The 15438-nt window shown below is 53.1% G+C and overlaps 1 protein-coding gene across 2 annotated transcripts in view; it reads right to left on the minus strand.

Moving 5' to 3' along the window:
- MEGF11 (multiple EGF like domains 11) overlaps positions 1 to 15438 on the minus strand; it is a 232206-nt gene that overhangs the window by 59086 nt on the left and 157682 nt on the right. For both annotated transcript variants that reach the window (XM_012758617.3, XM_012758621.3), the window contains exons 8-9: positions 10473 to 10685; positions 3017 to 3191 (exon numbers count right to left, since the gene is read on the minus strand). In XM_012758617.3, coding sequence (XP_012614071.2) covers positions 3017 to 3191; positions 10473 to 10685 — 388 coding nt within the window. The remainder of the gene's footprint in view (positions 1 to 3016; positions 3192 to 10472; positions 10686 to 15438) is intronic.

The raw sequence follows: 15438 nt of genomic DNA on the forward strand, positions 1-15438 counted from the left end.
CCTCGGCCTCCCAAAGTGCTCAGATTATAGGCATGAGCCACTGCGCCCAGCCTCCAATATCATTCCTAAGGAGCACTTGGCAGGGAGAGCTCTGGTGGGAGGGGACAGCTGAGGATGTGGCCTCACATCCATTGCCATGTTGGCTACTCGCTGACAGCAGGCAAGACTGACTCCTCCCATCTTACAGATGAGGAAACTGAGGCCCAGCAAGGTGAAATGACATGTGCAAGGTTATTGAGCCTGGGATGAAGTTCTCCCAATACCTAGAAAAAGGCTTTTTTAATTAGTCCTTAACTAATTTTCCATCTTAAAATCTTTCGAGAAAAAAGGCAGGGTACCTAAATTCACAAACCAACCAACAAACAAAAGCACTGCTAGTTATTACCAACTGTGGGAGACTTTGGGGAGAGTCTCAGCTGAATCTGCTCTGCTAATTGCCCGCACTTTGACCAAAGCTGGCTAACTGGGACGTCGCATTTACTCAGATGCTGGGGTGAAGAGTAATGGCTTCCCCCTTGGAGTTGGTGCATGCAAGAATGAGTCATGCTGGTTGAGAACAAGTGACTGTTCTGTAGCCATCGCCAGAAGCCCCTGCCCAACATCCAACAGGGCCCCGGAAGAGCCTTTCCAGGTATAATGAGGCTGGGCGGGAGATGGATGGGAGTGCGCTGGGTCTCACCAAGGCAGCTCAGCTCACAATCTGTCTTAGCCCCAGGCCCCAGGCAGGCAGGACTTCACAGTGAGATGATTCTGACAAACACCAAGTCCCCTAGCAGCGTTGGAGGACAGAAGTCATTTGCATCCCAGGTGGGAGGAAGAGAGGCAGGGGCCTGGCCTGGGGACAGGGGGCAAACAGATGCCAGCTTCTCCTGGCCCTGATTTTCCCTTTTTCTGAGGAGCAGTGACTAGGCAGGCACTGGGGTGAGGAGGAGGAGGGAGGCGAGACTCTCAGCCGGCCCATAGATGACGCTCCACAAACCCCTCCCACCTGTGCACACACCTTGCTCTTGCTGTCCCTCATTTCCACCAGAAGGGTGTGTTCCCTGACTTGGCCCCTGGAGTCCACACGGTAGCCCATCTTAGAGACCAGTCTGCCACCCCCACCCCCCACCCCCGTGTGCTCAGCTCCGACTGACGCCCAAAGTCACAGAACTATCCCAGCAGCCAGGCTGGGACTAGGGGCAGGATGCCCACTAGCTGTCTGGTACAGTCAGCGTCAGTCCCCTGGTCACTTGGCTATGTGAGATTTTTACTCCCAACTATTCTCTCCTACCCAAACTCAAAACTTAGGGTGTCTCTATTTTTCTGTAGAAGTTATAGACAAAAACTCACACCAACAAAGGTAAATCAGAAAGGAAACCTCTAAGAGGAACAGACTTCCTTCCCTTTCAAAGATGCCAGAGAGTTCATTTGCACCCCGTTTTGTCTGCATTGGGGAGGAGGCAGAGGGAGCTGAACAGTGCTTTGTCCTGAGCCCTGCCCTGCAGACTAGGGGCAACCTGCCCTTAAATGACATTGTCACCAGGCAAACCCTTATGCCCATTATGACAAGGGCTTCCTTGTGGATCACTGGATCTCCACCTTGGCCTCAGCCAGACCACACCTAGACCAAATGCGTTAGAATCCCTGGGAGCGGGGCCCAGGCACCACTGTCTGTGAAGCTTCTGGGTAATTTCACTGTGCATCCCCAAGTTGAGAACCATGGCTGCATATCACCTTCCCACTCCAAGTGAGCACCACTGACTAGCAGCGTCTGCATCACCTGGGAGCTTGTTAGCAATGCACACCCTCAAGCCCCGTCCTGGACCTGCCGGATCAGAACCTGCGATTTAACAAGGGCCACAGGTGATTGGCAAATTCACTGTCATCTGAGAAGCTGCTACAACGTGCTCTTTAGGTTCCATTTCTACACCCGATGGCAACCTTGTAAGGCAGGTGTTCCATTTCACAGGTAAGGAAACAGAAGCTAAGAGAGGTTAAGCCACTGGTCCAGGGTCACACATTAGGTGAGGAGGATAGTTCAGGATGTGACCCAGGTCTTGTTCCAAAGACCACAGTCTTTCAACTGTACAAACCATTTCCTACAGCACAACTGTTAAAACTATGGCAATGGAGAACCCCAAAATGTTTGGGTCCTCATACCCATGGGGCATGTCCCACCTTTGAACAGGACTCCATTCCCAATGTCAAATCCCCCAGAATCAAACCTCATAAAGACCAGCATAATTCATGAGAAAATACAAATAGTAAACAAACGTGTGGGGCAAATGTTCACTCCCCTCAGTAATCAGAGAAATGCAAATTAGAGCAACATTCAGGAGCCATTTTCTACCTATATAATTAGCAAAAATTAAAAAAGAAAATGTCAGCAAAGTTACTCTGAAATAGGTACATTCATACCCGACTGGTGGCAGTATAGATTTATATAACCCTCGAGGAAAGTAATATGGCAACATCCATCAAAAGCCATAAATATATTATGCCCACTGACCCTGGGAATTCACCCTAAGGAAATAATTTAATAGGAGGGGGGGGGAAGCTATTTGTATGAAGATGCTTGTTGCAACATTTGCCGTGAACACTGGAAACAATATTCCGCACAAGAGAACGGCTAAGGAAACCGGGTACCTCCGCTCCTGCAGTGCTGCGCAGCCATTTAAAATGATAATTCAGAAGCCCAAGCAGCAACATAGAAACGTCGGTGAAAGAGCAGAACGCCACACTGTGGCTATTATGACATGAAAATATTGGGTGCGTAAGGGTAGGGAAGACAGCCAGTGTTTCTGAGCCGGAGGGTGACAGAAGGCCCCTCCTGCTGTCACCTTTGCAATGACAAGCCCCCTGCCCTTGGAGAACAGCCTCAGGGCTCTCCGGTCAGGACTCTACCCTTTGAGGGTGACACCAGAAGGCACTCCCACTCTTTACCCAGGGTGCTGGCCACGCCCCTGATGGCACTGGGAGCGGGGAGCTGGCCGGTGGGGATGAGGAAGCCCATGGGGGTCCCCTCCCGTCTTACCATGAAGCCTGGGGCACAAGTGCAGCCCCCAGTGATGCTGTGACAGTCAGCGCCGTTCCGACAGGAGCAAGGCAGCTGGCAGCCGTCGCCGTAGTAGCCAGCAGGGCAGGATTCGTTGCAGTGGTGGCCGGACCAGCCTGGCTGGCAGGTGCAAGCTCCAGTTACTGGGTGGCAGCTGAGCAGACAAGAGAAGGGTGAAAAGACAGTCCAGTCTGGGACGCAGCCATGTTCCACCCTCAGCCCACCCCAAGTCCCGTCTGCCCAGGGTAGCAGGATCAGGGGCCTCTGAGGTTCAATTGCGCAATGTCTTGCTCATCAGAAGATGCCAAGGCCACATGGTCTTAATTAGCACCCAGCAGCTGAGGCTCATGGTGGTTACATAACTTGTCTGAAGTCACACAGCAAGGAGGGGGCAAGATCAAGATTAGAACGCAGGTCTGACTCCCAAACAAGCGTTCTTTATAATACAAACACAGACACCAAAGCAGAGGGGGCCTTTTTTGTCCCTTGGCTTATGGACTATGAGGTCCAAAGTGTGGGGACAGGCACAAGAAGGTAGCAAAGACACCCAGTGGCTCCCATATCGAGGTGCTCAATGAATGTTGGCTGAGTTAAAACAAGACTTTGGGGCAGATGTGGCCTCCCCTCTCTGGTATTGTCTGCCCTGGAGATGATTCCTCCACCCCGTGCTGTGCTAGGGCTCATTTTTAAATTTTTTTTAGAGATGTGGTCTTGCTCTGTCGCCTAGGCCGGAGTGCAGCAGCATGATCATAGCTCACTGGGCTCAAACATGCTCCTGCCTCAACCTCCTCAGTAGCTGGGACTACAGGCATGCACCACCACGCCCAGTTAATTTTTTAAAAATGTTTTTGTAGAGATGGGGTCTTGCTATGTTGCTCAGGCTAGTCTCAAACTCCTAGCCTCAAGCAATCCCCCTGCCTCAACCTCCCGAAGTGCTAAGGTTATAGACGTGAGCTACTGTGCCTGGCCTGCCCGGACTCATTAATAGCATGTGAGCTCCTCTCCATTCCCTATGTATCTAGGCCAGAAAAAGGACCATTTGGCTAGAGGCAGGGGCTCCCTGGCATGACCTCTAGGGAGTGGGGCAGCCAGCTGGCAGGCAGCTGTCTGATTGACAGCCATTCATGATCGGGGAGATGCCGGATGTGGTGACCACGTGCTGCTCAGAGCTCCTGTGGGGGCACAAGTGACTGACGGCCAGAGCTGCTGTGTCTGAAATCCAGAGGCCGCATTTCCCATGGGTGCTCCCGGCTGGAGCACAGCAGGGATGCCAAGGTGGGCACACTCCTGGGAGACCTGGGGCTCCTCGATGGGCACCTTGGCGTCAAGACTCCCCATCTTGCCAGACTTTCTCAGAACTGTGCTGCTCCTCCACCCAGCTTCCCTTCCTTCCCTCTCCCTCGCAGGGGTCAGACCTACACTGTGGTCGGGCAGCTCTGCCCACCTCCCAGCTCCCTCCCCAGCCCCCCCAGACTGGAGAAGTGCTGGATGGTAGAGACAGGCTTCTTAGATTCCCTGTGTCGCCTGCCTCCCCGCTGTGGAGCCCTGCTCAGGGGACACAGTCAGGAGGAGCCTGGCACAGCCTTGGTTCTGCTAAGTTCTGTGGGGACAGGGCTTTGTCTCTCGGGATCCTTGGTGGGTCCTCGGTGTCTGGCTCATACTCACGGCCCAATTAAAGATTTGGGAATGAACATAGCTTTCACTAAGTATAATTATTTTCCGTTGATTATTTATTATTCTCTGTCAGTTTGTTTACCAGCCGTCTCCCCACTAGGCTGCAGACCCCTGGGGGAGGAAGCCTTTGTCCCATGTCCCCCTCGGGGGCCCCAACAGAGTCCCTGGCACACTGGAGGTGCTTAATACATATTTGGCAAATTAATTAATGAGAAAACTAATTGTATGAAGCCCAGCCAAGCTGCTTCTCTTCGAGGGACCCCGCTTTTCTCACATAAGATGAGGAGGTGGACAAGAGCCGACCACTGCTGAATACCAAGTAGCTAATAATCACTTTGGAGAATGTTTAGTACGTTTAGTCTCGTTAATCATCAAGTCTAAACAGCGATCAGATACCACTTCTCTACCAAAACGGGAACGATATATTTAAAATGCTGATAAAACTTTCAGAACAATTTGGGGTTACGTATAAGGAGACCTAAAAATATTCAGGCTCCTTGGTCTCATAATTCCTAAGAACCTATCCTAAGGAAATAATCTTAGTGGTGGAGAAAGATTTATGCACAGAGATGTTCCCTGAAGCATTATTTACAGCAGCGGAAAATGGAAGCAATTTAAATAATAATAAATACATGTGACCAGGCTATTAAAGCACCAGACACTTTACACATATATTTCTAATCTTCAAATGAGCTTGTGAATTAGGCATGTCAGCCTCTATTTCACAGATGCCACTTGGAGGTTATGTGACTCGCCCAAGGTCACCCGGCTAAGTCGGTGAGCGGTAGGTAGAGCTGGGATCCACACCCAGGCCTGTCTGGCCACGTGGTATCCACTGCCCCATGCACTGGTGACACGAATTATGACCGTATGCAGGAATGTTAGAGATGTACTCAATTGCTTTCCAAAATATTTTATGATCTAAGCTTAAGCGAAACAAGCACATTGTATACAAAGCCGTGATCTAAAATACGAAGAAAGTGATGTAGATACAGACACGGGTGAAGAATGAACAAATCATAACAAAATAGCTTTTGCCTTTTCCTCTTGGTTGAGAAATTATGAGTGATTCTGGGTTTTTTCCTTTAAATGTATTCTCTAACTTCCTAAAACTGAGCATCTGTTATAAACAGATATAAAGCAATAAAAATTGCAGATATATAACAAAGAAGAATGGGTGTAAGGGATGAGTGTTTGAGGATTTTCTGACCTTCATGGTTCGAGAAAAATTCCTGCCTGAGCCCTGAGCACTGGAGGGGACACAGCAAGCTGCACGGGTGGCCCTGACCCTCAGCCAGGCGGTTTTGGGGCACACTCTCCACACTTGTAGCAGAGTCTTGGGCACAGGCTTTCTAGGTTGCAGCTTTCCATGGGCCTCCTCTGAGGCTGAGGTTTCGGGCAGAGAGACCGACAGGCCTGAACCCAGGAATGACCCGGCAGGTCTTGGCTGCAGCCGTCAGCTCTGCCCAGGCCTGGAGATTCTAAAAGGTCTCAGGCACGTCTCTGCCCTTCCCACCAATAGATCCCTCTGCTGTCTCTGCCTCGCAAAGGGTCACAGCAGAGCTGACCCGTTACCTGCTCTCGCTCTGGCCAGGAAGGGACACCGGGCACACCACGGGCCGGCAAACACCGGCTTCTAAGAACTCCCGGCGTTTCCCACTTCCGCTCCCTGTTGCCCTCGCTTCGGCTGCTTAGGAGTGTGTCTAGGTGCTAATTTTAATTTTTACTCTGAGAACCAGAAGGCTTAAAACCAAATCTGAAATCATTCCTTTCTTTCTTCTTTTTATGTGCCTACAATTCTATTCCTAAACGTGGGATATGTATTTTCTTGATTTGATTGCTTATATTATAAAAACTCCAAAAGTCCCTTTGAAAAGAGGGTGGGGAGTAACGGCTGACAGTGACTATGACTGAGAACTGTGAGCACCGTGCTTGGAACCTCTGTCCCCCAGCAGAGGGACCTGCACGTCCCCCTCTGCCAGGCATCTCTCCCTCCCCATGGGGACCCTTCCCCTCGGGTCACACGGTGGCCAGGGACTGCCGTTTAGACTCAGGCAACAGTCTCAGTCGCTGGTGTTTAGGCTGGTCCCGTTCTCTCTGGCCTTTTCTTTTCTCCTACTTCCCCCAGACACAGATTAATCACAAGTTAATCGGAGCCGAAAGCTGAAAAATACAGGAATCTTTTCAGAGTGGGATTTTTCTGCCTTTCCTTTGGCTGCTATGCGATTTCTATCAATGCCGCATCTGTTGGCTAAATCAAATCTTTCCAAGGTAATACACGATCATGGCTGCCGGAATGAGTCTATGACAATCCAGTTGTGGAGGGGACATTTAAGAGGCCTGACACACAGGCGCTCTTTCTCAAGGTTATGGCTTCATGGGGGAGGGCGGTTTCCGCATGTGCCCCACACACGAAGGGCATGGGGTGCTGTAAGGGAATCTCGCCGGCGCTGCCTCCTTCCCCGGGCTTGGATGCAAACCCTGGGGAGCAGCCTCACCCGAGGGGCACGGAACAGGGAGGATGGGGCTAGGCGGGTAGGGCTAGGCGGGTAGGGCTTTTTTGGTTGGGGGTTGGGAGTATTTGTCTCCCTGGGGAAAGAAGCTCCAGACCTTGCAAGCGTCGTGGTGGGGTATTGCTGTAAGCTCCGTGAAAGCCGAGGGGAGAGAGGCTGGGCTTCTAGGGGTCCACACGCCATCCCTCAGGGAGTCGGGTGGGAGGTTCACTTCCAAAGACCACAAGAGAACTTTCCCCCTACTGGGTCGATGAAAGATGATGGACAGATTGGGAAACTGAGGCACAGAGGAGAGAAGTGCCTATATCAGGACATTCGCTTAGACTGAGGGAGTTCTCCCAGGACTCGGGGGTCCCAAGCCCCACCCCGTACCTACAACCTGGCTGCCTTGAGATTAGAAGTCACAGAGTCATTCCTTTGCCTTTCTTGGATCTCAAGAGAAGGATCTATACTGCCACAAAGGCTCACGGGAAGAGAAGGGCTGACCTGTGTCCACACAGAGGTAGAGCGCTATTTTCAGTGTCCACGAGAACAAAGTCAAGTGCGGCATGAGAGTTCAGTTAGACCAGAGGCTCTCAGCCTCACAAAACTTTGCCTCCCCCACCCGACCCTGGGACACCTGGCAACGTCTGGAAACACTTTAGGTTGTCAGAACTTGGGCAGGGGAGCGGGGAGTGCGACTGGCATCTAGTGGGCAGAGGCCAGGAATACTCCTAAAAATTCTACAATGCACAGGACAGCCGTCCCTAACAAAGGACTATGCAGCCCAAATTGTTAATGGAGGCGAGGCTGAGAAACCCCGAGCTTGACCGAACAGAAAACATTGTGACTGTCAGGTGCTCCGTCACCGGGGCAGTGTGCCAGGAGAAAGGGGTGAAATATTAACAAAGAACAAAACAGGGCAGACAGCAGCTAACGGGCAGAACCACCCGGAGGCCGGGGCTCTTTGAGGCGCACTCAGGCACTCTCCTTACCGAAGGCCGACTCCGTGCCCGGCACCCAGCTACCCCGAGGCTGGAAGCTGCGGGGATGCACAAGCCAGGCTGCGCGTGCCCTCAAGGAGCCCGGGCTTGTGACAAAACTCCCCTGGAGGAGGAGGTGACGCAGATTCCGAGGAGTCCAGCCAGGGTGGGGGCCAGCCTAGCAGACACACTCGGGGCCCCCGCTGCTAAGAACCGCTACCACCGCCAGTCCCTGAAACATGACACACGTTAAAGCAAATAACCATCAATATTGGATGGGCTGAGATTAGCGACAGAGGAAAGGGAGTCCTTCCAGATTAATAATGCATGGAGGACTCCTTCAGAGGAGGATAAATAATGCAGGGCACGGTTGGTCGGGCACGGGAGGAAAACAATAGCTCTTTAATTTGGGGCTGGGCTGGACCTCTGTGACATGGATTCTCCCTGCAAAGGACCCTGCAGCAGCCCTGCTTCCTGTCCCTGAGAGGGTCCTCCCCCGGCTTCCCTGCAGGAGGGAGGATCCCAGTGCCACCTTCCACCCGTGGAATAGTCTGAGCCAGCTGCTTAGTCCCCTAGCTGGCCTTGCAGCTCTCATTCTGCCTCCAGACCCAGCCCAGATTGCCACCTCCTCCAGGGAGCCTTCTTTGACTAGTGTAGCAATCTCGTGTGGTGTTTTCTGCACACAGTCCTAGGTCACAGTTACTTGGGTACATGTTGGGACTGAGCAGGACCAGCCACATATATTTCATCAATTCTAACATGCACTTCTCCACATTTTCACACCTCTGCCACCGGGTGTGTTGCACAAATGGTACATCATGGTTCAGTTGACAGGATTTTCCTTTTTTAGTAGTACATAAAGCTGTGCCTCACTACTCGTGTTGCCTTTGCAGAAATATGGTACGGGCTGCTCAGTGTGTCTCCTCCTCACAGCACCGTCCTGCAGGCACTCAGTGTTTGTTGAATGAATGAGGGAACGAATGCACGCTTAGGTCACACGCAGGCCAGCTTGGTTGGCTCCAGAACCCTCTCTGGACGGTGTCCTTCCTGACCCCTCTGCCTCTGCCTGGCACCACCCAGCCACTCAGCTCCGGGGACCGAGGACCGTTTTGGACTAACTCCCGACACTTGCTGGGACGTCTCTGCTCGCGATGGCCAGAGGCTCCAGACAGACGGGTGCAGATCAAACGCTGGAAGGGAAGGGGCCTGGGGCTCCGTGCTCAGACAGCCCTTCCGCAGCGGTGTGCAGGCCGGGGAGAAGGGACGCTCTGCCCGCCCCTCGCCCCCCAGGTCAGAGGCAGCCCAGGTGCAGGGCCCGCAGCCTGGGTCTCACGGGGAGGGGGCAGTGCGGCTGCTGCGTGCAGCGGGAAGGGAAGGGAGCTGCGAGGCAGCCTGGGACAGCTCTGGCTGCACAGGTTCAGACTGCTTTGGAAGCAGGGGTGGGGCCAGCTTCTGCCATGAGTCCCCAAGCCACACAGGACACAGAGTGCAGGGAGAGGCTGGCCCCAAGCCCAAGCCCTGATGAAGGGCCGCCCTCTGTCCCTCCTGCTCCTCTACCCTTGCCAGGGCCCCTGCTCTAGGCCCTAAAGTCCCAGAATGGGCCAGATGGAGTTTGTTTTTTGTTTTTTTTTAATTTACAGAAAGGGTCCCACTCTGTTGCCCAGGCTGGAGTGCAGTGGCATGATCATAGCTCACTGCAGCCTCGAACTCCTGGGCTCAAGTGATCCTCCTGCCTCAGCCTCCTGAGTAGTTGGGACTACAGGTACATGTCACCATGCCCAGCTGGGCCATACTGATTTTTAAGGTACCTTTTACTACTGACAGTCTGTGGCTCACTGTGCCCCTGCCCTAGTGGCCCTGGTCTCTAGTTAGATGCTGTGTGTACGGAGGGGAAATGTTCTCCAGGACCGCATACCCAGAGCTTGTGGCACCCTGAGCCCTGCCAGCCCCGCCCCTAGTACCACCCAGCCCCGCCCCACCCCCACTCTGATCCCTTGAGCAAGCTCCCTCCCTGCTCCTGTGCGTGGGGTCTCAGATTGGCCCATTTTGGAATACAGGCAGCTGGGTGCAGTGGAAAGAGGCAAGTGACCTGGGCTCTGGTCCTGACTCTGGCTCTGTGGCCTCAGTGTCCCCCCTTTTCATCAAAGAGCTGATTGCTGAGGTCCCAGCTCTTTCCCCGCCCTGCCTGGACAGCCACGCTGGAGGTGGGGTGCATGGCCTGAGGAGGGGTCTTCACCAGAGCCCACACTGTCCCTGCCCCTGGGCCCACCTGTCCCCAGCTCATACCTGATTGTGTTGTCAGCATCGCAGGGGCAGGGCAGGCTGCAGCCCGGGCCGTGCAGGCCCTCCGGGCACAGCCGCTCTTGGCAGCGCGGGCCCTTGTAGCCAGGCTCACACTCGCAGGCGCCCGTGGTGGGCGAGCACTGGCCTCCGTTGTGGCAGTCACAGCGCTGTGAGCACTGGAAGCCGAAGGTCCCGAAGGGGCACTCCTCCTGGCACCTGTGGGCAGCAGAGCAGAGCGAGGCTGTGGGCTGGGACCCCTCACTGGCGCTCAGGATCCGCCAGCCGCAGCCCTGCCTGCACCAGGCCTGGGCCTGCTGTGCCCCACCCACCCTTCTCTCTCCTCCTCCAGGAAGCGTTCCTGGGTTTAGTTCACCCCGTCAGTGCCCCCAGCAATGAGTTTGTACTTTCATATTTCATTGACGCCAAGCCTGATGCTTTCTTTTCACTTATAAAAAACTGAGGTCGAACATATGTGTTTGAATGTTGGCGTCCGCTCCAAAACTCAATTCGGAGCTTAATGGCCAACGCAACAGTATTAAGAAGTGCAGCGTGCAGGAGGCGATTAGGTCGCGCAGGCTGTGTGTGAAGGGGTTCGTGCTCTTACAGAAGGGCTGGAGGGAGCTGGCCAGGTCCTCTTTTGTGCCCGCCTGTCCCTTCCCCGACGTGAGGAGGCAGCATCGAAGGGACTAATTTGGAAGCAGAGACCAGGCCCTCACTAGACACTGAACCTGCCGGCTCCTTGATCTTGGACTTCCCAGCCTCTAGAGCTGTGAGCGTAAATTTCTGTTGCTTATAAATGCCCCAGTCACAGGTATTTCGCTACAGCAACGCGAGCAGAGTAAGACAAGATGTAACGTGAAATTTTCCATTTTAACCACGAAGTATACAGTTCAGCGGCGTTAAGTACATTTACGTTGTTGTGCAACTATCACCACCCTCTGTCTCCAAAATTTTTCATCTTCCCAAACTGAAACTGATAACCCATTAAAGAATAGATCTCATGTTTTAAAAATATATTTTAACATCTCTGAAATTAGATAAGACTTATAACTGATGGCATATCATGGTTTAATTACTGGCGTTTTTCCTTCTTAGCAGTATAAAATAATGATGCATCTTACAGTCAGTGGCACCTTACATTTGATGAAATGGGGTAATTTCATTTCTACACATTGTCTCTGTTTTTTCAGTCTTTTGGGCAGACGCACAGTCTCTCTCGTCCTGCTGGGAGCTGTGTCTCCTCCCCTGGGGGGCATTTCCCTTGAGTAGAAGAGGCATCCTTGTTCATCCGATTGAGGATTCCCCCATGATGGGGGCTATCTCCCCTTCCTTGGGGAGATAGGAATTGGGGGTCCCTTCGAGGCAGGGGCTGAGTCTCTCCCATCAGCCTGTGGGCCCTCAAGGAGGAGGACTGGGGGCCCTTTGTGTCCTGCAGGTGTCTGGAGCTCCCCGCGTGAGGACGATTATCTGACCTCATTTGACAGGCAACCACCAGCGTGGCTCCTCCGCGACCCCCACAGCTGACCGCCCGGCTTCCTGAACACCCTTACCCCAGCCCCAGGCCATTCCTGGGGGAATGCAAATCTTTGTCACAGGAACTGGGTCCTGACACGTTAAAGGGTAAGCCTGGGGGCACGGGGGTAAAAGAGGGGGATGACTTCTGCACCCCAAAGACAAATGGCCTCTGGGTCATCCGCATCCCAGCACGGCTTCGATGGCGCAGAGGACGGGAACTGACCTAAAGCACCGACATCCGCTTCCTCTTCATAGAACCAAAGCTCATCAGCTGTTGGAGGACGGAGTGAGATAATGTGTGCACACGTTTAGAAAGGCGGCCAGCCCGTGGTTGGGGCTCAGTAAGAAACACTAGTTATTATCACTGTTCCTCGTGTCAGTAGGGTTTTCTACAGCTCTTGTAACAGAAGGTCTGACCTCCGACCTTAAACTCTGGCATGACAAAGCTCAAAGGGAAGGATTCTAAAATGTTGAGTGGACTTGAGGAATTATAAGAGTTTTAATTATCATATTTTTCCATTTTCCAGGTTTTCTATATGTCTTCTATAATAACGGGGTGGGGGGAAGTGACAAAAGCTGTTTTTTAAAGAAATGCAATACAGCCCTAACTTCTCTGTCATACACCTATCTCGGAGGGTCAAGGGGTGGGGCCAAGTGCTCTCTACAGACAGGGCAGGGAGTGCCACGTCCGGGTGAGCCCATCTGTCTGTCCTGGGGTGAGTGGCCAGACCGCCAGCGCGTGGGGGATGGAAGCAGCCTGCGTGTCGAGGCAGTAGCCATGGCAACTCGAGATTGGGGCGTCCCTGCCTCTCTCTTCTGTTTTTTTGCTCTGTGCCCACAATGACGGAGAGAAGAGGACAGTGGCTGGGGACTGGCCTTGAGCACTTCCTTCATGGGGAGATGCCACCAGCTCTCCCCTCTGGGAGCCACTGTGGCAAGGGAGTGATCTGGCAGAATGGAGGGGCAGCAGGGGTGAGGATGGCGGTGGCCCTGGGCCCCATAGAGAGAGGGCTGCCTGCTGCTCAGGCCCCACAGCCCGTCCCCAGCCCTGCAGCAGCAGGTACTGTCATCACCCTCACTGTGGAGCTCAGGAGGCGTACATGAGACAGTGCGGTGACAGTTCCAAGCGCACACAGCCTGCAAGTGGCTAAGATGACCCCCGATGGTGGTCTTGCAAATCTTGCAGCATGTTAGCCAACCTGAGGCCTCACAAAGGGACAGAGAACAGAAAACAGACGGGGAAAGAGGAAAGAAAGAAGAGAAGGAGATGAAATGGAAGGTAGAAGACAGAGGAGGAGGAGAAGTAGGATGAGAGAGGGAAGAAGGGAAACTGAGGCAGGAGGGGAGGACAAAGAGTTGCTGAAGACGGTCCTTCACTATCTGAACTGCCAGCCCCTGTTCAGGCCATGGATAAATTTCTCCAGAAGTCACTGAGCTTTGCTTGCCTCGAATGTCTCAAATATCAGGAGAGAAAACTCAAACCGGGGGACATCTCCTGATGCCTCCTCCCTTTCATGCGAACATTCCTGCTCCCTCCTGCCTGGCAGAGCCCTGAACCCTGAGCTCCCCTGAAGGCCACTTCCCTACCCTGCTATAGTTTTGGGGTCACTGGACCCACAGCCCCAGAAAAAGAATCTGGAAATGAAACATTGACAACCTAATCCATTTACATAATCAGCCTCCTTTTTTTTCCCTTACTCACAATTTAAACAACTTATTTATTTAGAGATCAAGCATCGACTGCTAATGAATTTTACACAAAGCATGCTAATAACGGGACCCGTGGAACAGAAGGGTAATCACAGCAGGAATTAGTTTTCTACTTAAACATCCTTCCTTTGCAACATATCAATCTAATGTGTCCGATATTACCATTAACAACCAGATACATTGCTCAATTAAATTACAAAATGAGCTGCAAAGCCCTCGTTACGTTTCGTGTTTAATTTGCACAGGACTCTGCCTATCCGGGGAGGCCTGTGTTATTACACCCACTCAACTTTAATATGCTCGCGATGATTTGGGGTGAGTTAATGCGGCTGTCGCCTACAGAATTAATGGAGGCAATTTTACAAAATATTAAACACCAGGCAGCCCGTTTAGGTGAGAAACCCAAATGCTGCCCGGCCTCCTACTGAACTTTCCTGTGGTTGGTTGGCGACGCTTGCCGGAGGGCCCTTTGGCTTTGGGGCTTTTTCTCTGCCCTGGATCGCGGGCCAGGCTCCAGGAAGAAGAGAGATTTGGGATTACTGCTCCCAGTGAGCATCGAGGGCACCAATGGGGTAGTGTCTCCTGGTGTTGGGTCCAGCTGGCCGGAGCCCTGGGCCTGCCTGTCTGCAACAACCAGTGGGCTGTGTGCACTGTCATGAGACCGGGCACCAGAACAAAGGAGTCCTGTTCTGGTTTGGGGGTCTTCCTGGTCCCCGTCCCTGATGGCTCATCCTGAGATCCTGAGCGTTTCCTTCTTGGGGGCGATGGCGAGCATGGGAAGGTGGGCTCCACATGTCAGCCCTTTCTCCAGAATCAGAGAGCGATGGGTCCCCAGATGCCACACCCGCACTCGATGGCGGGGAAGCTCACCCAGATGAAGGCTGGCTCACTAACAGATCGGATCTGGCGTAAAAGACTCCAGGCTAGAGAAGCAAGCCTGAGGCTCACAGACAATGTCTTTTTTCTGGATGTCCCTAAGGATGTAGGGCTGATTCCAGCAAGAGCTGGAGGAGCCCCGATTACATTGGTCAGAGCCAGAAGGACTCATCAGTTGCCTCAGCCTCCATCCCCGGTTCCTGGTGTCACCCAGGCAGGGAGTGACGAGCAAATGTTCTTCTCACCTCGTTTTGTCTGGGCAGAGGAAAGAATCCAGGGGCCAGCAATGAAACATGGATCCCTGTGGAACCAAGCAAGGGTTGTGCGAGCCTCCTATTTTTCATAATTTTTTATTTTTCTCTATCACTACAAGCCACACAGAAGAGAGAGGGAGCCTCCTCTTTACGGCTCCACTCTCTGCTCAGAGACCCCTGCGGTCAAGAGTAAGAGGGACGGGGCCTGGCCTGGGTCCCACCGGCCACCGCACATGCTGGCGGTTGTCTCTCCCTCTGCCAGCGCGCCTGCCCTGCCATCATCACCTCCTGCTCCCGGCTGCGGCAAGCGTGCACGTGCGGTAATTCCGCAGTTCCACGTTTTGTGGACTATCCACTCTGCAAGGCCGGTTTCATTCCAGGTCATCGGTGCCCTCGTTCAGTCTGCCCTGGGGCCACAGGCCTTCAGAGGATGCAGACTGATGTCAGCATCCTTTGGGTGGAACTCAAATTAGGAATAAAAATCCACTTCTAGAAGAAATTATACAAAATGTGTCATCTGATTTCGCACTCTGGGCTTCTTTGGATTTCGGCCATCGCCTCCCTCCTATGGTGCGGAGATTAGGGAGAGGCGGCAGGTGCTCACCTGCTTCCCC

The sequence above is a fragment of the Microcebus murinus genome, chromosome 6, assembly GCF_040939455.1.
Source record: "Microcebus murinus isolate Inina chromosome 6, M.murinus_Inina_mat1.0, whole genome shotgun sequence".
NCBI lineage: Eukaryota > Metazoa > Chordata > Mammalia > Primates > Cheirogaleidae > Microcebus > Microcebus murinus.